The sequence below is a fragment of the Chiloscyllium plagiosum genome, unplaced genomic scaffold (assembly GCF_037043375.1).
Source record: "Chiloscyllium plagiosum isolate Xiang-an unplaced genomic scaffold, Cpla_swu_hap1 HiC_scaffold_10, whole genome shotgun sequence".
Lineage (NCBI taxonomy): Eukaryota > Metazoa > Chordata > Chondrichthyes > Orectolobiformes > Hemiscylliidae > Chiloscyllium > Chiloscyllium plagiosum.
The window spans coordinates 102,010,730-102,034,150 of record NW_028270148.1 but is presented as its reverse complement, the minus strand read 5'-3'; the positions used below and the strand labels follow the sequence as shown (position 1 = coordinate 102,034,150).

The window sequence follows — 23,421 nt, the reverse complement described above, 5'->3', positions numbered from 1 at the left end:
AATGGTTCTTGGATTGATCAATTAAAACAAACTAATTAAAAACAGGCAAAGCTGGCAACTGACAACAAAACAGTCAGCATCCAAAAAGAGAAAAGCCAGGTTTTTTTGGGAAGAAACCAGTAAGACCGGAGACTCCTGATGTGACTTGTTAACTTGCATCCTCCCTCTTTTCAAAGGCTGCTACATTTGCTTGAATTTCTAGGGATCTGATTGGTCGTTCTGCGATTGGCTGCTTGAGACTTCTATTAATGTCAATGATCTAACAATCAATATTCAAACTGTTTCAAAGTGCAATGCATTGTTTCAACTACAATTTAGCCCGTTATATGCAGAGTCTCAGTCATTCCTCTGACCTACTTCATCCACTGATTGGATGTGCTGGCAATATCTTGACAGAGTTTAATGGTTCAGATCATTTCCCAGGTTTCATACATGGGGCTGGATTTAGACCTTACTTCTTTTTTTGGATTACCCATCAGATTTTCAAGTGGAATCCATTTACTGACAAGTTAGAACCATAGCTTGTAATCTGACAAACAGGCTTGGGCTTCTGTAGAGATAGGTAGCATTTTATAGGCAGGCTAACACCATCAGATCCAAATCACCTCACTTCTCAAGTCAGGAAGAGTCACGATTTTATACCTGCGAACTGCATGTACATGAACTTGTCCACAAATAATTTCAAAATTAATTAGTTTGTTTGGAACTTGGCACCAATTCTCATTTACGTGAATTTAACTGGGAAGTAAGATAAATGACAATGTACTGGCGTACAGACAAGAATGGGAAGGAAGGAGAACTCCCTGTATCTAAACAATAAAAATTCCAGTAACCAGACGTATTAAACACAGTGTTCCAATACAAAATCATTCCCAGCAAAATACCAGTTAAGAGCCAGGGATGTATACCAAATATTTCATTGTATTAATTTACTCATTTTGATGTTAATTGTGTTAGTCAATTCACGTGCAAAATAAAATTAGTTTTTCATTTCAACATTTATTCTCGTCAAACCTATTATTGTTTTCAAGTAAATAATAAAACAAGTTTAATGAGATATAAACTGATTTAGCTTGTTTTGGTTTATACAGGACAACGTATTCCTGACTCCACTAAAATATGTCTTCAATAATAACTTCTTCCTACTTTTGTAATTGTGTCCAATTCTGGTCTCCTTCCTATCGGAAAGATGTTGCGAAACTTGAAAGGGTTCAGAAAACATTGACAAGGATGTTGCCAGGGTTGGAGGGCTTGAGCTTTGGGGAGAGGCTGAATAGGTTGGGGCTGTTTTCCCTGGAACATCAAAGGCTGAGGGGTGACCTTATAGAGATTTATAAAATCATGAGGAGCATGATTTTTTTTTTGTAGACTTGTTTTTTTTTCCCCTGGGTGGGGGAGTCCAGAACTTGAGGACATAGGTTTAGGGGGAGAGGAGAAAAGTTTTACAAAGAACCTAAAGGGCAACTTTTTCACACAGAGGGTGGTGAATGTATGGAATAAACTGCCAGAGGAAGTGGTGGAGGCTGGTACAATTACAACATTTAAAAGGCACCTTTATGAGTACATGAATAGGAAAGGTTTAGAGGGAAAATGGGCCAAGTGCTGGCAAATAGGACTAGATTTGTTTAGGATATCGGGTCGGCATGCACAAGTTGGACCGAAGGGTCTGTTTGCGTGCTGTACATCTCTATGAGTCTAATAAACTTCCTTCTCTACACTTTCCATTCCTGATGACCCCCCTGTCATGGCCACCCCTGCTCTGCACAGTTTAAAAATGAAGACAGGAGGAAACCTGTAACGATGGCATCCACTTTTAATAAATGATTAAACAAAAAAGCTGACCTGCTTCAATTCCCCCATTCCCTCGAGAAAGCAGAACAGCTCATTCCAACAGCACCAGAATGGGTCATTCAGGTAACTGCGGAAGCAAACTCTGTCCTACTCCTGGCACAGTGTAGTTGTGCCAATCCACTGTGTGACCCGGGGAGTGGAATAATTCAACCAGTCACCATCAAAATAAACCTTTGTACAGGATTTGCTGCCACTTCATTGAAAGAGGTAGAGTCAAATGAATGAGTCATTGTGAACCATTCAGTTAGCAGTGTTCCAAAAACATGAATAATAACGCTGCTTTGTACCTTCTCCATGCAGTAGTGATGGGTCCAACAATTCCATCATGTATTCAATCTCAATCTCCAACTCTGGCATGTCACACTGGGCTACTATATAGGTCAGCATAGGCAGGAAGTCATCAGCCCCATATAACCTTCCTGTGGGTACAATTCAATAGATTCATTAGAGCCAAGATTTTCATCTACTTCTTGTGATAGCATGCACTGTACTTTCAGGATGAAATCATGATTTCCGCTTGTTATGGGAATATGTTTCTGTTTGTCACCTCAATCACATCGGGGGTGCTCAAAGGTGTGTCAGTGGCACACCAGAGTATTGCTTCAAACTGGGAAATGTTTCTTCACAAAAAGGGACAGCTGGTTAAGTTGGTCAAGCCTTAGTAACAGTTCCTTGTTTGATGTAAAAATGAATTCTCTCCTTTTATGAGCAACAGTGATTAAAAACAAAATGCTAGAGAAACCCAGCAGGCTTGGCAGCATCTGTGGAGAGAGAAACAGAGTTACTGTGAAGTCTAATATGACTTCTTCTTCCTCTTCATCGATGGGTTCCGAAGATGAATCACTGGAACTCTATGCTAACACTGTTTCTCCCTCCACAAATTCTCTCCACTGCTTGGTCTTTATTTCAGATCTCCAGCATCTGCGGTATTTTGATTTTACCTGACTGTAATTGATTCCTGTGCAAATATCAGCAAATGTCCCCACTTCAGACCTTGTGAAGGAATTCAAGGTCATGGTGAGGTAGCTGAAGAAGCAGTTAGGCTTGGGAAACAATGCTGAGGAATTCCTGCAGCAATGCCCTGGGGCTGAGATGTCTGACCTCCAACACCACAGTCATGTGCTAGGTAGGACCTGATCCAATGGAGATTTCCCCCCTCCCCCAATTCCCACTGACTTCAGGTTTGATTGTGCAAATGGAATACCCCAACTATAATAGTTTACATTTGGTGCTAACAGCCTTTACTCAAATCTCCATGTCCTACACGCCAGGAAAACCAGGGATAGAATTTTACATGGAACTATACAATTTGATTGCTAGAACTTAATTATATCAACACCAATAATTTATTGATATAGGAGGTGGTTTCTTACTGAGAGAACTATTCCATCCCATTGTATATATTACAGGTATTTGTCCAATTGCTTGATAGAACCATTTATGAAACCTTACTCTAGCAGCTTCTCAAACCTTAACAACCTGCCACACAGAAAATAAGTGCTCCCTGACTTCTCTTTTCATGCTTTGGATTAGGATCTATCATGGGATTGTGTTATATTTAACCATTATATTTAGTTTAGACTCTGGGTTTGTACTCAATGGACTTTAGAAGGATGAACAAGGGACCTGATTGAAACTGACAGAATACTGAGAGGCTTGGATAGAATGGTCATGGAACAGATGGTTTCACTAGTAGGAGAGACTAGGACGTGAGGACATAGTGAAAGGATGACCCTTTTGAGAAACATCAGCCATGATTGAATGGCAGAGCAGACTCGATGGGCTGAATGGCCTAATTCTGCTCTTCTGTCTTATGACCATAAACTTGAGGAGATTTGCAATGACATTGACAGATAGCAATCGTATGAGGATTTGACAAAAAAGATGTGCTGGAAACACTCAACAGGTCAGGGAGCACTGTATAGAGAAAGAGCATTAGCAGGTGCAATTTAACGTCTCCACCACTTTACCAGTGGAAGGGCCTTCCCGCCATTGTTCTGATTAAGTCCATGGTAGGGAATATGAATGGCCTTGCTGCCCGGTCTGCCAGTGGAAGCCTTTAAGCGTCCACTGCATCCAGGAGGTGGGCCCCTTGGTCCAAGGCCCTCAGTAAGAAGGTGCGCACTGAGATCCAAACCCTGTCCTTACATAAACCTCTGATCTGAGAGAAGGCATGCTGCTGCCCAGTTAAGTGCCTGTTTAGCTCCTGTTACCTCCTGTACAGGTGACCCAATATTTTAGGTCATGGTGGCCTCTGATGAAAGGACATTTCAATGTGAAACCTGAAACTTTGATTCAGTTTCCCTCTGCACAGCTGCTGCCAGGTCTGCTAAGCATTTCCAGCGTGTTTTTTCATGATCACTTCATATTTCCATCATTCATGATATTCTGCTTTTGTTTCGTTGCCACTGGAAACATAGGAAAGTCTGACTGCTGCTATAATAATGATCAATGCTCTAATCCCAGGCCCAACAGCCAGCATACAGTTTGTTAATTCTCCTTCAAATTTTCTGAGGGAAGCAAGAACCACTAATAAACGCGTGCTTTGCTTTGTGTCACTCAGCTCACTTACGGTTTGGGAAATAAAACAATTCTCCATTCACCTCACTAAAGAAAACATTGGAGCTGTGCACGCGAGGGAAATTGAGAGAAGCGCGATGTCCCATTATTAGGACACATCCCTAAATCAGACCCAATAAGATGGACTAGTAATGCTGTCACCCCCCGGAAATACAAAGCTGACCCTGAATTTGTAAGAACTTCATTATACTGCCCTTCTCATATTTGTCTACCTCAACTTGAAGGTCTCTTTACTCTTTGATTTACTTAGCATTTGACCAACATGCCCCCTTCTCATTCTCTCTTCCCAAATGGTATTATATCATTGCTGTCCCTGTCAACTTCTATCTGGCATCAAAATGTCCAAAATTGCCTGCAGCTCTTTGAATAGTAAGTGACATTCCCTATTTTTGTGCGACCTGGTGTTGCACTCCTATAACAAAGTCCTGTGCCTCCCTTGCGACAATTTACTTGGACACCACCCTTGGAAAGTCAACATGCAATATCATTTCCTTCAGAACTCTAAAGAAGTCCTGATAAAGCATCATACTGGGACTCGAAATGTTAATGCTGTTTCTCTCTCCGCAGATGCTGACAGACCTGCTGAGTTTCTAGAGCATTCTCTGAGTTTTCATCAAGCTTCCCAGCGTCCCTTGCAGTATCTCGAGTAAATGCCGAAAGAACTGTGGATGCTGGAAACCACAGACAGGTCTGGCAGCAACTGTGGAGAGGAATCAGAATTAACATATTGGGTTCAATGACCCTTCCTCAGAATCTGCAATATTTTCCCTTTATTGCAGAGTCAAGCTTATTCATTTGGTTAGGCATTACCTGTCTTTCACAATTCTATGCCACTTGTCCTTAATTGACCTTGGCCTAGCATGTTAAAGGCATACATTAACTGATGTTTTAATGCACAGCTTAGTAAAATAATACTGTACCTGAGTTGTTTTCCATAACACTGTAGATAACTTTGCAGACCCTTAGCAATAGACACACCTTCTTCTCAGGAGAGTACGCCTTGTGCATATTATGAAACTTGTGCCTTATTTTATCCAAGGTGACAGTATCGGGGACAGAGGCATCCACTCCTAGTTCCTGAGGCACTTTTTGTTTAACAGAGAGCAGATTCTCTTTCAGCTGCTTCCAGGAGCCGTCGGAGACATGGAATTGTTTCAAAGTTGCGTAAATGTAAGACTTCAGGGGCTTCAGAATGCATTTGTGCATTGCTTTCTCCAAAACAACATCTGGAAAAGATAATGAAAGGAAAGGTTTAAAAAAAAAGTTTCAAAATCAAATGAAGTTCAAGTTTGGGTTGGGAAATAATAGACCACAAAATGTTTCACAGCAAAGGAATCACGTTAACGCATGTCATACATCTGTCCACGTTTATAAACAAAAACAATATTATGAAGAGAAAAAGCAACTGCTATTGATTGTAAACTTTCTACTCTGCAAACTTTTAGGAAAACTTTTCTCCTTTGATAACATGGTGTGAGGACACGAATACTTCCCTTTCATTAACAACCAGGACGTGTGTGCAGAATATTGTCAGAGTTTGAAATTTTATAACATGAACACATAAACATTATTAAAGCCTTAGCTAGTGGATATGAAGTGATTCTAAATGGGGACCTCAGTTCAGTATCACAGTCAACTCGGTGGTTCTGAGTCACAAGGTCAGTTCAAGTCCAATATCCAGACTGACAGTTCAGTAAGTACTGAAGGAGCTCTGAGCTATCAGAGATAGTGACTTTAAGATCAGATGTTAAATGACCTGCCTCCTCAGTTACCTGTAAAAGATCCTATGCTACTGCTGACCTCCTGGTTTCACTGAATCATGGAATCACTGCAGTGTGGAAGCAGGTCATTCGGCCCACTGAGTCCACACAGCCCCTCTGAACAGCATCCAACCCAATCAATTCTATCCCTGTAACCCTGCATTTCCCATGGCTAACCCACCTAGCCTGCACACCCCTGGACACTAGGGGACACAATGTAGCATGGTCAATCCACCTAATCTGCATGCCTTTGGACTGCAGACACAGGGAGGAAACCCATGCAGACACAGGGAGAATGTGTAAACTCCACACAGACAGTTGCCCAAGGGTGGAAGCAAACCCTGACCCTTGGTGCTGTGAGGCAGCAGTGTTAACCACTGAGCCACCAGGCCAATGCTTATCCCTCAAACACTACTTAAATTAGATGGTCTGGTCATTTTCCTACTGCTGTTTGGAATTCCCAGTGTTTAGATTGCTTGTTATTTACAACAGTGATTACTATCATGAAGGATTCTTGGCTGAGGCATGGCAACACTCAATTTAAACTATCACCAGTCCTCTCTCTCTAATGATAGTCCTCAGAGTCTCATAGGATTATAGTGATTTTACCTTTCTTTTCCCTAGGCCACAAAGACTTCATTTGTTGCAGAGGAAGACAGCAGGCTGAGAAGATGTAGCATCACTTTTATTCATGCAAGAAATGTGGACATCACGGGCGAGGTCAATATTTATTGCGAGACCCTGGCCTCTGTTTTCTCTGAACCCCATTTGTTGAGAGGTGAGGTGGTGGTCAGGGCATGTGTTGGTGGTGGGCAGTTGGGCAGTATAGTCGAGTGTGTGTTGCTGGAAAAGCACAGCAGGTCAGGCAGCATCCAAGGAGCAGGAGAATCGACGTTTCATCCTGATGAAGGGCATTGATTCTCCTGCTCCTCGGATGCTGCCTGACCTGCTGTGCTTTTCCAGCAACACACTCTCAACTCTGATCTCCAGCATCTGCAGTCCTCACTTTCTCCTAGTTGGACAGCACAGCTCAACTCAGTCTCACCCCCATCCCCACCCTGCCACATCCCAGGACAGCTCAGGAGATGAGCCATTGAACCATGAGGGTCGAGCGTTGGATGTGGTGTATATGGACTTCAGCAAGGCATTTGATAAGGTTCCCCATGGTAGGCTCGTTCAGAAGGTCAGGAGGAACGGGATACAGGGAAATTTAGCTATCTGGATACAGAATTGGCTGGTTGACAGAAGACAGCGAGTGGTAATGGAAGGAAAGTATTCTGCCTGGAAGTCAGTGCTGAGTGGTGTTGCACAGTTTCTGTTCTTGGGCCTCTACTCTTTGTAATTTTTATTAATGACTTGGATGAGGGGATTGAAGGATGGATCAGCAAGTTTGTAGACGGCACAAAGGTTGGAGGTGTCGTTGACAGTATAGAGAACTGTTGTAGGCTGCAGTGTGACATTGACAGGATGCAGAGATGGGCTGAGAGGTAGCAGATGGAGTCCAATCTGGATAAATGCGAAGAGATGCATTTTGGAAGGTTGAACTTGAAAGTTGAGTACAGGATTAAAGACAGGATTCTTGGCAAAGTGGAGGAACAGCGGGATCTTGGTGTGCAGATACATAGATCCCTTAAAATTGCCACCCAAGTGGACAGGGTTGTTAAGAAAGCATATGGTGTTTTGGCTTTCATTAACAGGGGGATTGAATTTAAGAGCCGTGAGATCTTGTTGCAGCTCTATAAAACTTTGGTTAGACCGCACTTGGAATACTGTGTCCAGTTCTGGTCGCCCTACTATAGGAAAGATGTGGATGCTTTGGAGAGGGTTCGCAGGAGGTTTACCTCACATGAGGATCAATGGTCGGCATAACATCGTGGGCTGAAGGGCCTGTTCTGTGCTGTACTGTTCTATGTTCTATACCCACCTCCTGGGCCCACAGAAGGGCCACTGAGACAAGAAACAAATCCAGGGCAAACGCATCCAGAAAGGCACAGTTACAGGACGGCCTTGGAGAATCTGAGTTGGTTAGTCACTGAGCTAAACGACAGCTACCAAACGGAGAGTCTGAAAGATTTAAAAGGGGCCTGAGGGGTATCCTTTCCACGCAGAGAGTAGCACATGAATGGATGAATGGAACAAGCTGCCCGAGGAAGTGGTAGAGGCAAATACAATTACGACATTTCAAGGACATTTGAACAAGAAAGGTTTAAAGGGATATGGGCCAAGCAAAGGCAAGTGGAATTAATTCAGTTCAGGAAATCTGGTCAGCACGGATGAGTTGGGCCGAAGGATCTGTTTCTGTGCTGGATTACTCTACTGAGCCTGCATCCTTACAGCACTGAGAGACAGCAGTGAGACCTAGATGCCATACTAGCTGCCCAAAGGAAAAGACTGAACAGTTTCCACCTTTGCTATCCTCAGACACTTTGCTATCTGTGGCAGCGCAGCTTACTAACTCAAAGCAACTCTGAACAGTGCCAATTTTGTTGCCATACAGAGAGCTGACATTTCAGCTTTATTGAAGTAATGTTGCAGAGTCATGACTGGAATGCCACGCATGTGAACCATGATATAGAATTATTAATAAACACCAGCAGTTTAAACTAAACGATTGTGACTGCTTTATCAAATTATTGATAGACTATGTAGCTTAGACTGAAAATGAATAGCTTGAAAAGTCATCACACGTTCTTCACAACACAGACACAAATGTATTTAACTCAACTAAATCAATCTATAAAAACTTCAATTCGGAAGTTTTCCTACTCTGCGGTGACAAATAACTTTTAAAAAGGAGCCGGTGCTGTTTGGAACTGAGTGCCATGCATGCAACAACAACTTGCACTTTTATAGCACTTATAATGTAAAGTAACTGCAACCAAAGTGCTTCAGGGAAGAGTCAGACTAAAACCGACAGAGGCCAGAAGGGAGAAGTCAGCACCGATGGGTTCTAAAGAGCTGTCCTAAAGGAGAAGAGTAAGTGAAAAAGTTTAAGAGGGAATCTGGAACTTGGGGCCTAGACTGCTAAAGGTGCAGTCACAACACGGAGAGAAGACGGATGTGAGGGATGGGCAACAAGCCAGTGCTGAAGAAACACAGACTACCCACAGGACTGTTGAAATAACTTCACAGATGCCAGCATCCCTTCACCAAGTAACCCTTTGTTTAAATGTGTGTAGTACATGACACTGACCCAGCTAGCTCAGAGCCGGCTCCCAGAGTGAACAGGACCTCTGATGCTCCTGTTTATATCTGTCAGCCGGAGCTCCCAGATTGGACCAGCTAACAGCCCCAATCAGGGAATTCAATCTATGAGGTCTATCTGTCTGACCTCATTACAACCACTACAATTGTACAGCAAGAAGCAGTCACAGCGATAAAGAGGATGAGGCCATAAGTAGGATTTAAATACAAGAATAGGAGACTGACTGACAGGAAGGTGAGGAAATGTTCTTACATTCATCTGAGTCTCATGTTGGCAGTGATCAAGATTCATCTTTCTCCCTAGTAACTAAAACAGTTCTAACTAAGGCAAATGAAACTTTGCATTAAGACCCTTCTATGAATCTTCAGTGGACGACAAACAAATCTACCCTGACTAGCTGATGTCAGAATTATGGCTCCCTAACCCAAGACTTAGCAGAGCAGTAAAGTTGCGCAGCAGCTTAAAGGTTAACTAGCTTTATTTACTAGGCGAAAGTGAGGATTGCAGATGCTGGAGATTAGAGTCGAGAGCGTGGTGCTGTGCTTTTCCAGCACCACACTCTCGGCTCTAGCTTTATTTACTTGCTAGATCTGGCAGTTCTCGAAGATTATTGAGTAATTCAGTTTTTTAAGTTTCTGCAAAACATCAGAAGAGCCAAAACCAAATGACATCATCACTTGGCTGAAGATCATCTTTCCCTGGTTATTTTTAGAAAGTGAAAACTGCAGTTTGGAATTCATTTCCACTTTTGCTGACTCTTTGTTTAACTTTATCCATATTCTCTCTCGATTCTGCAATGACAACAGAAGGTGCTGAAAGTGCACGGCCAAGTCCAAACATCATTATGCTAAGTACGTTAATTAACAATAAATTTTAAAAGGCTAGAAAAGTTAAGAGCAAATGTTTTAGGCGTGGACCTTTCATCAGAATTAGTTCAGCCAGCTTTAGCTCAGTTGTGTTTATGAGTTGCTCCTTGAAACATTAAAGTGGTTTAACTCATGGGTCAGCTTTTTCTGTTTTCTTTTCAGACTCCTGATTCTTTTCTTCCCCCATGGAACTCTGGGATCTTTCAAAGTTACCTTAGCATCTTAAACGGCGCCATCCTGCAATTTGATACCCAAATGCGAAATAAATTACCGTTCTGATCAGACTGCTTAGTTTCCTGTTCGAAAGATGGCTAAATCTGTCCAGCATATGACAAACTTGCTCAGTCAGCCATTTAGTTTCGTCCAAATCCTTGTGGCTTATTCAAAGTTATTAAAGCAGAGTAGAGTCAAGAGCCAAGAGGTGGGCGTATAAAACAAAGCCTTAAAATGGGAGATTTTAGCAGTTGAACAAAATAAAACAAACTACAGTCAACGTCTGCCTTTCTCCAAACATAAAGAATGCAGATTACTGCTCGATAAGCAATATGAGCCAAGTCATAGATGTTGACAATTTTCCTTCCGCTCGGCCTTTAAACTTTAATTTCTACCTTTGACTGAGGCATTCATTAAGGCTACGATGATTTGTCATAAGGAGCAACTTAAATGCATAATTCTTGCAAACAATTCTTCTTTCAATCTTTCCTCCCTCTATGCAGATAGAGAGGTGGTTTGCCTTTGGCACTTGCCTGCAATATATTTGAAACAACTCACGAGCTGAGATCTGAATTTATGTCCAGTAACTGCAGACCACTCTGTGTTGACCATCCATCACACTGTTCCATTAACATTATCAGTGTGTCTGCACTGGAAGGACTTGGCTCAGTTTGGCAATTTATCGAAACAAAGTGTTATTTACACTTTTGACTGAATAACTTCCTGTTCAGATAGCTCATTGCATAAGATGTTGGTACTTCAAGGGTTGACTGACCATCTATTCATGGCTGATTTTTGTTTTTCAAAAATGAAATCCTATAAAAACACTTATTTCACTTGAACTAATCCTGACTGATGACAAATTATATGAATATTGACTATTTTCCCCACAATGGTGACTGATCTTTGGTTTAAACACAAAAGCGCCCTTTCATTCACATCCTAAGGACTAAAAAAAAACTCTGCATAACCGCACTCAAAGAAAAATGTTGTAATTGTACCAGCATCCACCACTTCCTCTGATAGGTCATTCTATACATGCACCATCCTCTGGGCGAAAAAGTTGTCCCTTACATCCCTTTTATATCTTTCCCCTCTCACCCTAAATCTATGCCTTCTTGTTCTGGACTCCCCAGCCGCAGGGGGCGGCATGGTGGCTCAGTGGTTAGCGCTGCTGCCTCACAGCACCAGGGACCTGGGTTCGATTCTGAACGTTCCTTTATAGTTTTAGAGGTTACTTACACAAAGCTTTCAAATGAGAACCAAATGAACATGAAATGAGAATAGAGGTGTGATACTAAAAAAACCTTTTAACTGTGAAACTTGAAAGGGTTCAGAAAAGATTTACAACGATGTTGCCAGGGTTGGAAGGTTTGAGCTGTAGGGAGAGGCTGGACAGGCTGGGGCTGTTTTCCCTGGAGCATCAGAAGCAGAGGGCTGACTTTATAGAGGTTGATAACATCTTGAGGGGCATGGATAGGATAAATAGAGATGGTTTTAGATGAGATTAGATTTGCTACATTGCGGAAACAGGCCCTTCGGCCCAACAAGTCCACACTGTCCTTCCGAAGAGTAACCCACCCAGACCCATTCCGCTGCTCCCTACTAATGCACCTAACACAATGGGCAATTTAGCATGGCCAATTCACCTGAACTGCACATCTTTGGACTGTGGGAGGAAACCGGAGCACCTAGAGGAAACCCACGCAGTCACAGGGAGAATGTCTGTGTGGAGTTTGCACAGTCACCCAAGGCTGGAATCGAACCTGGGTCCCTGGTGCTGCGAAGCAGCAGTGCTAACCACTGAGCCACCATGCCACCCCCTGGGGTTGGGGAGTCCAGAACTAGAGGGCATAGGTTTAGAGTGAGAGGATAAAGATATAAAAGAGACCTAAGGGACAACATTTTCACCCAGAGGATGGTGCATGTATGGAATGATCTATCAGAGGAAGTGGTGGATACTGGTACAATACAACATTTGAAAGGCATTTGGATGGGTATATAAAAAGGAAGGGTTTAGAGTGATATGGGACAAGTTCTGGCAAATGGGACTAGATGAAGTTACAATATCTGCTCGGCATGGACAAGCTGAACTGAGGGTTCTATTTCTGAGCTGTACATCTCTATGACTTTATGAACATAACTCAGAACATAAATATTGCAGAAACAAGAGTAGACTAACTAATTCTACATGTCTGCCTAATAAGTCTTGCTTTCAAGAATAAATATTTGAGAAATTTTGTTCACAAAGAGGGAAAGACCAGCAATAATTGCATGCTATTTTTGCAGTATTAGGGACACAGGAAATTGAAGTAGGCCATTCAGCCCATCAAGTCCTCTCCACTATTTATTGCAACCATGGCTGTTTGAACATTTCAATGCCACTTACCACAACCCTCTTCACCATCAGAAATCTAGCAGCCTCTACCTTAAATATACTCAAAAGACTGAGCTCCCACAGCCCTGTGGGTGAAAGATTCACCATCCTCTGATTGAAAATATTTCATCTCCCTAGTGTCACATATAAGTGGTTTATGTGAAAAGGTTTTACAACACTGTAGCTGTGAATTCACTATGCCATTGAGCTTGGCTTTCTGAAGCTGAGAGAACTGACTTCCCACTGAGCTGTGACAGGCTAAAGTTATGCAGAGCCATATTTTCCCCCTCAGCAAGTGCCTCTTAAAAACCGCCTGCAGCATTTCAAACTCTCCACACACCAACATTAATGCAGAACACACCTATCAATACCTTTCCCCCCACCTCCTTAAAAGCCAGACTCTGAGACATTCACAAGAGGCACAAAAGGGGAAACTAGCGTTGCCCCTTCACCAACTAAACCTCAGTTTTAAAAAAAAAATCACACAACACCAGGTCAATTCGTGAAACGAAACTCCCGAATGACCCCTCCAGAAGTCGAAGCAACGCGGGCACGGAGGGTGGGGGAAAGAGGGCAAATTTTCCGAGATCATAAGGGAGGGCAGCTCACCTATTTCGTCTTCTGGGATGAGGGATTCTATTGGCGGGTCCAGCTCCGAGCTCTGGAGCAGGTAGCTTTTAACCTGGGTCATGAACTGGCGGACGGTGAGGAGCATGTCGGTGCTGGAGACGTGGCAGTCTTTGTTCTCCTTGAAGAAGCTGATGTAGTCCTGGATCAGGCAGCCGAAGTAGGTGCGCTTGTCCTGGGACATCTCGGCGATCCTCTTGACCATTCTCTTCTCGGGGGTCATGAACGAGCTGAAGACGCCGCTCACTTTCTGGATGTGGGTCTTGACGATCCTGGGGAAGACGAAGGAAGGGTGCCTCTTCTTCCTGGGGGTGCATGGGGGCGGCAGCACCTCCTGGTCGCTGTCCGCCTCGGAGTCCTCTTCCTCCTCCTCCAGGCTGCTGTTGGTGTCCCCCTCCAGGCTGGAAGGGCAGTCCCGTTTCACCTCCATGCTGCTGGAGTCGGACTCGGTGGAGGTGGTGGACATGCTGAGGTCGCTGAGCCGCTGCCGGCCCTGGCCTGCCGCCTCCTCCGGCCCGGGAGCTGCTGGTTTCGGGGCTGCAGCCTTGTCCACCGCCTCAGCAGCGCCGGCTTGTTTCTTGATGCGGGGCGGCGGGATGGGAGCCGCTTTGGCCCCGGGCTGTTTGCAAGGGCCCCCCCTTCCCTCCCGGTCGGCGGCCGGACCCGGGCTCTGGTCCATACTCGCGGGCAGCCGAGGAGGGGGAGGCCGAGCCGGGGCGGAGTAGGGCCGGCCCGTCTCTCTGGATTTGGGAGCCTGCCCTTGGAGGCTGCCGTTAATGTCTTTGCTGTGCACCTCCAGGAACAGCGGGTTTATAAAGCACAGAGCACCATTGGTCTGGCTGCACTCCAGCTCTGAAGGCGTCCGTGTTTGAATGGAATGCACTCCATTTAAATGCGGGGTCTGCTTCGTTTCTGTGCTCGGGCTGCCTGCGTTGAGAGGACTCGTAGGAGGTGCAGAACTCTTGCCTGCTCTCTTGTACACAGGAGAACTCCAGAACTCTGAAACAAAAGAATGCCATAAAGTTGAAAACAGATGGACTTTAGTTTCCATCTCGCGTGCATCATAACAGAGCAGTTAACCCTGTAAAGGGCAGGCAGATCACTATTTCATTTAAAAGACTGTTTTAGGAATAGGAACTAAATTCCAGAGACAAACTATAAAATTGGATGAGAGTTGTGATGTGGAGGTGCTGGTGTCGTGTGATTTTTTGACTTGGATCAAAGAGTTTTACCTTATACAAATCACCAGCAGCGAATGCAAGCCAAGCTGATTTGATTCAGAGTAGGAAACGGGCAAAGTCCAAAAAGTGTGACAAAAGACAGTTTGATCACTAATGGGCGAGTATTTTAGATGAAAACACGGTCCTGTGCTTCAAGGTGAATCCAGTAGACCTGAAGTGTACTCACCTAGACCCAGGAATGCAATTGCTTCCAGCTCAGTCTCAGTCTTGGCAGCTGTGATTCCATGAGGCAACTTTAAAGGGAAAGGCAGCACATCCCTTTTGAGAGAGGGGGAAAAAAGACAGAATTTAATGAAACAATATTGAATCTATATGAGTAAGCCAGTCAAGGAGAAGGGAATATTTTGGGTGCAGAAAACTTGGAAAGTCCCCAAGAAAGATTTGTGATGTAATGATTAGGTAGAGCGACAAAAGAAATTCTCTCATAATAATACTTCTGCATTCCTTTATACTCCAACATAGAGTTACGAGGCAGAGTCCACCTCAACAAAGTCTAAAATATTGACTTGCCAACTTGAATTAAATTGGTGAATGAATGGGGGTTGAAAGAATTATTGCAATTGGCCATTCATACCACATACCACTAAATTAATAATGTTGCCATCCTGGATTTACCTAATGACCAGGCTGTTAGGAAGGGCAAGTCCCAAATGCCTGTGGCAGACTGGCCAGTGTGCCAACACACTACTCAGCTGCAAAATTAAGTTATTGACGAGTCACACTACACTTTGTAAACTGTGCAGGGAATGGAGACAGAGAACATAAGAAATAGGAGCACACGCAAGCCATGCAGCTTCTCAAGTCTGCCTTGCTCATTCAACAAGACCATGGCTCATTAACTCATGTGTGCCAGCTCAGCACTGCTGTCAAATCGCTGATATTTCCAAAGTCTATCAACCTACTCTAAGTACTTTCAGTGATCTAGCCTCCAGAACTCCCTGGGACACAGATTTAAGTGTTGATGTCATGCCATCAGTGATGCTCTTGATTGGCAGACCCAGTTCTCAGTAAGATCAGACTCTCATAGATCTAGTAAAATTCATATTTATTCACTTCACCTGACAGTACGTGACCTGGGTAATGGCATCCCACAGCTGACGAACAGTATGTCAACAGACACATATCTGTGTCAATATTTTCAAAACCCCTTTCTGCTGTGAAGATGTTGTAAGTAAAGTCACCAATTACCAATAAGCTAGAAGGTAATACAGTTCCTTCCCTTGCACGCTATGTGGCTTTATTCTTTTGTAGGCAGATATGTGGATGACCAGCCAAGTCTGAGCTGAAAGACAGTCCTTCATCTGGCTGAACAGTAGCATGTTTCAGTAAATGAATGGTTCAGTTGCCTTCTGTTCCTAAAGTTTCATTGCAATACAAGGGCCTCAGTATTAATACCCTGATGATACATGGGAAGGGGTTAAAACTCAAAACAGAGCAGGAAGCTGTCTCAATCCTCCTGTGTGTGCCTGCTGCAGTTTTTATAGTGGTGTGTTTCCAGAGGTCAAGAAGATTGCCCTGCCATGAAGGAGAGAGTCTCTTCATCAGTAGCTCCACGTTGGGCCCGCAATTGCAATTGGAAATAATGATTGCATTTCCCAGGGATTGGGAAACCTGACCGTGAAAGGGTGGTGTGGGCTGTCAAGTCCTCAAGGCAAGTATCTTTAGTACCCCTCCACTGAGGGGCAGGACTCCTCACCACCAAACTGTCCAAAGTTTTGACTGGCAATCCTCCCTCCTCACCTTGACTGCCAGGATGGACTCCAAATGCTCCTCACTACAGCCTCCCACTGCTGGTTTCCAACAGTTGACCCAGATGTTCACTTAGCCAGTTGCAAGGCAGGAAATAAGAGAGAAAAAAAGAAGTTCTGCCATTAAATTCAGCAGAACCTCGGTGTCTCTGATCTCACTGGGTTTCTTGGCAAAACAAAAAAAAATTGGTAAACCTAGGAGTTCAGAACTTAAGTTTGCTGTTGATAAAATGAATTGCAATTTTTACTTCAGTAAAGATATATTTCTGCCTATCTCCTCCTCAAAGACATTGGATTGAAAGTCTGCCCTTTCTGCATACCTTAGAGTATGAGTACCGTCTCCCACATTGATGCTTGACTGTAGCAAAACAGGATTTGCAACAACGAAAGTCTAACCTCTACTGAGCAATTGTCACCTGAAGTACAGGCCTAGCATTTCAGCACTGGCTAACCTGCTGTGGATTTAGTTTTTATTTTTTATTTTCATGTTTTGGATCAATAGCAACCTTGCTGAATAACAAGCAGCTTTTTGTGAGGCAGCAGCAAGGAAGTTGTTTCAAGTTGAGTCACGACCAGAATCATTAGCATAGCTGCAGGATCTAATTATACACCAGGTGTTCAGTGAAAAAGAAACAGCGTGCTTTATGAGAATTAGTATTCCCGACACCGTCCGCTCCTCCCTCCACAAACTCTAACTCACGCTGGGGAATGTGATTGAAAAATATTCTCTATGCAGAATCACCCAACTAGTTAATCAAGTGTTTCCTGTATTGACTCAACAGGAAATGGTCTAGGATAACAGAAAAAAGGTGCATGGGTGTGAGTCCTCAAGTGGATGTGGGAGCAAACACACTAAAAGAAACCTCTTCGAACCTCTAACAATAGGGCATGCCTGCAGATTGGCATTTAGATTTGTTCACTCCTCTCACCTGCTGATACAGTAGAAAGCGATGAGCCTGAACAAATCTGCGAAACTCAAGCAGGATCCTTCAAGCGAGAAAGCTGCGCAAGAAACAGAAAATTAGTAAGCAGGTAACTTATTACAAAGGAGAAACAGCATTATGAGAAAAGCCATCAAACAGCATATGGGATTCTGTTAAAGCTGTGCAGTAAATTAACCAAAGTATCATGACAGTCTCCCTATTAATAAAAAAAATGCAATATGTCTGTTCCGAGACAGCATACAGCAGACATGATTCCTCTCTCTAAACTGAAACAGCTGTGCTGATCCGCTAAGCATGCAAAAATGAACTTGGCCTATACTTGCTGCAACCAAGAGGGTTGTGAATCTATGGAATTCCCTACCCAGGGAAGTAGTTGATGCTACTTTAGTAAATGTTTTTAAAGCTAAGATAGTTTTTTTTTTGAACAATAAAGGAATTAAGGGATACGGTGAGAGGGCGGGTAAGCGGAGCTGAGGCCGTGGAAAGATCAGCCATGATTTTATTGAATGGCGGAGCAGGCTCGAATGGCTTACTCCTAAGTCCTTATGTTCTTGTAAGAGTTTGTGAGAATGTCTACCTTTCTGAATAGCATTAAACCAAGAAAACAAGTTATTTAAGGCAGTATTTACAGGCTTTATAGGAACACAAGCCATTTTCATTACTGTCCCTGGGTTTAATTGCTCAGCCATCTTGAAAATCTAACATGATTCCCTTCATCATGAGCAATTGAGCCACCCACTTGGTAAATATAAGGTTAGTCTGCTAACAGTCTTTTAACAAACCACACACGTTGCCAATATTGACATTCTTTTTTGGTGAGTGTCATTACTTGAAAGTTACACAAAGCTGTGTTCCAACATCAGCAAACAAACTGGGAACAGCCATAAATGCAGTGAAATTTAAGGTTTGTAGCCACCTCGCTTTGGAAAAGACTTTAGGGGAAACGGGAATTTTCCTGATCACTGTTGCGAACAATTCAGACAGACAATTCTTGTTTGCATTGTTTCTGCAAATACAACATTCCTGCTGATGCGCTGGCAACCAAGCCCTGCTGGCTCTCCTGTTCGTCAGGACGTGCTGCTTCCTTGTCACGTGTTAACGTTGTAGCTTCAGGGGCCAACAAAAATTGCCTAGAAATTCTTGGGTCATAGAACATAGAAAAATACAGCGCAGTACAGGCCCTTTGGCCCTCGATGTTGCGCCGATCCAAGCCCACCTAACCTACACTAGCCCACTATCCTCCATATGCCTATCCAATGCCCGTTTAAGTGCCCATAAAGAGGGAGAGTCCACCACTGCTACTGGCAGGGCATTCCATGAACTCACGACTCGCTGAGTAAAGAATCTACACCTAACATCTGTCCTATACCTACCACCCCTTAACTTAAAGCTATGCCCCCTCGTAATAGCTGACTCCATACGTGGAAAAAGGTTCTCATGGTCAACCCTATCTAAACCCCTAATCATCTTGTACACCTCTATCAAGTCACCCCTAAACCTTCTTTTCTCCAATGAAAACAGCCCCAAGTGCCTCAGCCTTTCCTCATACGATCTTCCTACCATACCAGGCAACATCCTGGTAAACCTCCTCTGCACCCGTTCCAGTACCTCCACATCCTTCCTATAGTATGGCGACCAAAACTGCACACAATACTCCAGATGCGGCCGCACCAGAGTCTTATACAACTGCAAGATGACCTCAGGGCTCCGGAACTCAATTCCTCTACCAATAAAAGCCAGTACACCATATGCCTTCATTACCGCACTATTTACCTGGGTGGCAACTTTCAGAGATCTGTGTACATGGACACCAAGATCCCTCTGCTCATCCACACTACCAAGTATCCGACCATTAGCCCAGTACCCCATCTTTTTGTTACTCTTACCAAAGTGAATCACCTCACACTTAGCTACATTGAACTCCATTTGCCACCTTTCTGCCCAGCTCTGCAACTTATCTATATCCCGCTGTAACCTGACACATCCTTCCTCACTGTCAACAACTCCACCGACTTTCGTATCATCCGCAAACTTGCTCACCCTAACTTCTAGCCCCTCCTCCAGGTCATTTATAAAAATGACAAACAGCAACGGTCCCAAAACACCGGAACACCGCTAGTAACTGCACTCTAAGATGAACCTTTACCATCAACTACTACCCTCTGTCTTCTTCCAGCCAGCCAATTCCTAATCCAAACCTCCAACTCACCCTCAATGCCATACCTCCATATTTTTTGCAGTAGCCTACCATGGGGAACCTTATCAAACGCCTTACTAAAATTCATATACACCACATCTACCGCTTTACCCTCGTCTACCTCCTTAGTCGCCTTCTCAAAGAATTCAATAAGGTTTGTGAGGCACGACCTGCCCTTCACAAAACTATGCTGACTATCCTTGATCACATTATTCCTATCCAGATGTTCATAAATCCTATCCCTTACAATTCTCTCTAAGACTTTGCCCACAACAGAAGTGAGACTCACCGGCCTATAGTTACTAGGGTTATCCCTACTCCCCTTTTTGAACAAGGGAACCACATTTGCTATGCTTCAGTCTTCTGGCACTATTCCTGTAGACAAAGAGGACATAAAAATCAAGGCCAATGGCTCTGCAATCTCCTGCCTTGCTTCCCAGAGAATCCTAGGATAAATGCTATCAGGCCCAGGGGACTTATCTATTTTCACCCTTTCCAGAATTTCCAACACCTCCTCCCTACATACCTCAAAGCCGTCCATTCTAATTAATTGTGACTCAATATTCACATCGGGTCCTCAGAGAGCAAGTCAGGAAAAGAAAGAGAAAAATACAAACTGATGGCGGCAGGAATGAAGGGAAGGCAATCCAAACTGAGGGAGGGAGAGAATCTCAAACTGGAGAGGGAACATCAGTGATAGACAGAAAATTACAAAATTGGGGGAATGACAGAATTAAAAAAACACAGATTGGAACAAAGAAGGGGTGAGCAAGCAAACTGCAAGGATGGAAGGAAACAAATTGCAGCGAGGGGTAGTTCCTGTAAGCCTGAGAAAGACCTGGAGATTAATTTCAGTACTTAATTCTTTGAGAATAGGCTCTCACCTCCATGAAGCTGACATGAGATGGTTTGACCTACTGGATATGCCACTATCAGACTGTGATAGTTCTAGTAGCTCCCATAGCAAGGGCAAGATGTAGGTCATGTAAGACTGAACAGTTCAATGAGCTTTAGATACAGCACCCAATATCTCCATATACGCATTATAATTTTGGACTTGTATAGGATCAAGCTAAGCAAGATATGATGAGCATAAGTCCCTCAGTATGTCATGCTGCAAGAGAATGAAGCTCAAAAGGTGGAGACAGAGTTATACAAACCCTTGAGGCACCTGTCACGTAGCCATGATGACATCATGAGCATGTCTCTTAATGGTATATCACACTTCTGCTGCGAGATATAACACAACAATCTCCTTTTTTCAAGGAGTATGGACTATCGACTGGTGAGTCTGACATCAATGGTGGGCAAGCTATTGGAGGGGATCCTGAGAGACAGGATTTTCGTGCATTTGAAGAAGCAAGGACTGATTAGGGATATATTTTTTTGAGGATGTAACCAAAAGAAATTGATGAAGGCAGAGCAGTAAACATTGTTGACATGGGCATTAGTAAAGCTTTTGACAAGGTTCCGCATGGTAGACTGATCAGTAAGGTTAGATCACATGGAATTCAAAGAGCTTGCTAATTAGATTAAAAATTGGCTTGATGGTAGGAGACAGACGGTGGTGACGGAGGGTTGTTTTTTGGACCAGAGGCCTGTGACCAGTGGTGTTCCGCAAGGATCGGTGCTGGGTCCATTGTTGTTTGCCTTTAAATAAATTATTTGGATGAGAATTTAGAAGGCATGTTACTAAGTTTGTGGATTACACAAAAGTTGACGGTATAGTGGACAGAGAAGGATACCTAAGATTACAAAGAGCTCTTGAACAATTGGGCCAATGGGCTGATGAGTGGCAATGGAGGTTAAACTGGATAAATGCAAGGTATTGCATTTTAGTAAAATGAACAAGGGTGGGATTTATACATTCAACATAGGGCTCTGGGTAGTCTTGTGGAACAGACACACCTAGGAGTTCAGGTATAAAGTTCTTTGAAATTTGTGTCACAGATAGACAGTGTGCTTAAGAGGTGTTTAGCACGCTTGGCGTCATTTCTTAGACCATTGAGTATAGGAGTTGAGACTTCATGTTGAAGCTGTATAGGACATTGGTGAGGCCACTTTTGGAGTACTGTGTACAGGTCTCCTTGCTATAGAAAGAATATTATTAAGTTGGAGAAGATTCAGAAAAGATTTACCAGATGTTCCTGTAACTGGAATTTATAAGGAGAAACTGTGACATTTATCACTGGAGCATAGGAGGTTGAGAGGCGACCTTACAGAAGTTTATAAAATCATGAGGGGCATGGATAAGGTGAATACAGAAGGTCTTTTCTGTTGAGTGGGGGAGTTCAAAACTTGGGCCATATTTTTAATGTGAAAGGAAAAAGATTTAAAATGGACCTGAGGGGCAACTTCTTCCACACAGAGGGTGGTTTGTACATGTAATAAACTATGAAAGGAAGGGTGCAGGTAGTGTTCAAGCATTTAAAAGCCATTTGAACTTGAAAGGTTTAGGGGGATATGGGGAAAATGCGGGCAAGTTGGACTAGCTGAGACTGGGGAACTTGGTCAGGGACGAGTCAGACTGAAGGGTCTTTTTCCGTGCTGTGACTCAATGACTCTACGTGAAATCCCAAAGAGCTATACATCACTGTGCATAGGCAACAAGTGCCAATTTAATCATTATTCGGACATATAAAAACAGATAACAAGATTAATTCATTCAAATTTCAATATTACATTTTGGAGGTTTGACGCCATATCTCAATCTAGTGAATATATGCCCAGATGGAGAAATGTGTATGTAGTTCTCAGTTATTCTTCCTGAAAATGTCTTGCTGTCATTCATAAAATCATCATTGTTGGGCTCTTAAAGAGGTTTTATTAAGTGCAAGACTGTTTCTTTAAAGGATGTAATGGCAGATTATGACCACTAGGGGTATGTTTTCACCAAATAAGGGATACTGGCATCACACTGCCTCTGGCACTGAATTAAAGGACACAAAATGGCAGAGCCAACCGACCACTGTACAAAGGTAAGGAGCTCTAGGTTGGAAAATCAATTTTTAGTTTGAACGGGAAGGCACTGTAGTTAAGCCAACAGTGACTGTCAATGTTAATTTTAAGATTGTAAGAAGCTGTTTAGCCAACAATTTTACTCCCAAACCCACAAAAAGCCTTTTGACGCAGCATCTTATCTTTTATGTTGCAGCAGGCTGAAACATTGTTTCTTTTTGCGAAAGCAATACGGGTTTTACAGATTGAAAGCTCTTGAACTTGAAGTTGACAGCGCAGGTCTGCCTTTTGCTTATTCGGGTGATGTTCCATAATCATGTAAATTTATTGTGGGTAGGCATCTTATGACCCAGGGATGTCTAACCTTCAAATGAGACTCTCTTCTAAGCATTTACTGGTGTTTTATATAGTGCTGTAGCCACGATGTGAGGTGGCATGAAATACTGATGGCGCAGCCACTGTCACACTATTCAGTAGCTCCTGTAACTTAAGGATGAGATGTGGGTCACATAGTACTGAACGGTTCAATTAGCTTTTGTTAGAGTGCCTGGTATCTACACATGTACATTACAATCACAGGCATCTGTGTGTCTGGGTTCAAGTCAAGCAACTTGCGTGTACTGGAGCACAATTCCTTTAGTAAGTCATGCAAGAGGACATAATTCAGTAAGATGGGGGCTGTAAGCTTAAAATCATTAGGTCAACTTCCATGAAATTAACCATAATATGGTTAAGATGCTTAAAGGCACATATCGGCTGTGAGTCTTAACACAACATTCTCCTTTTTCCGAAGAAATGAAATCCCAAACAGGTATACATCATTGTACATAGGCACACAATGTCAATTGAACTGT

The 23,421-nt window shown here is 43.3% G+C and overlaps 1 protein-coding gene across 10 annotated transcripts in view; it reads right to left on the bottom strand.

Annotated features, from left to right (window-relative positions):
• The window catches only part of rin2b (Ras and Rab interactor 2b), a 164,586-nt gene that overhangs the window by 5,591 nt on the left and 135,574 nt on the right, over window positions 1-23,421 (bottom strand). For all 10 annotated transcript variants that reach the window (XM_043696521.2, XM_043696520.2, XM_087991609.1 and 7 more), the window contains 5 exons: window positions 17,398-17,470; window positions 14,887-14,978; window positions 13,462-14,478; window positions 5,352-5,657; window positions 2,139-2,270 (listed from right to left, as the gene is read on the bottom strand). In XM_043696521.2, coding sequence (XP_043552456.2) covers window positions 2,139-2,270; window positions 5,352-5,657; window positions 13,462-14,478; window positions 14,887-14,978; window positions 17,398-17,470 — 1,620 coding nt within the window. The remainder of the gene's footprint in view (window positions 1-2,138; window positions 2,271-5,351; window positions 5,658-13,461; window positions 14,479-14,886; window positions 14,979-17,397; window positions 17,471-23,421) is intronic.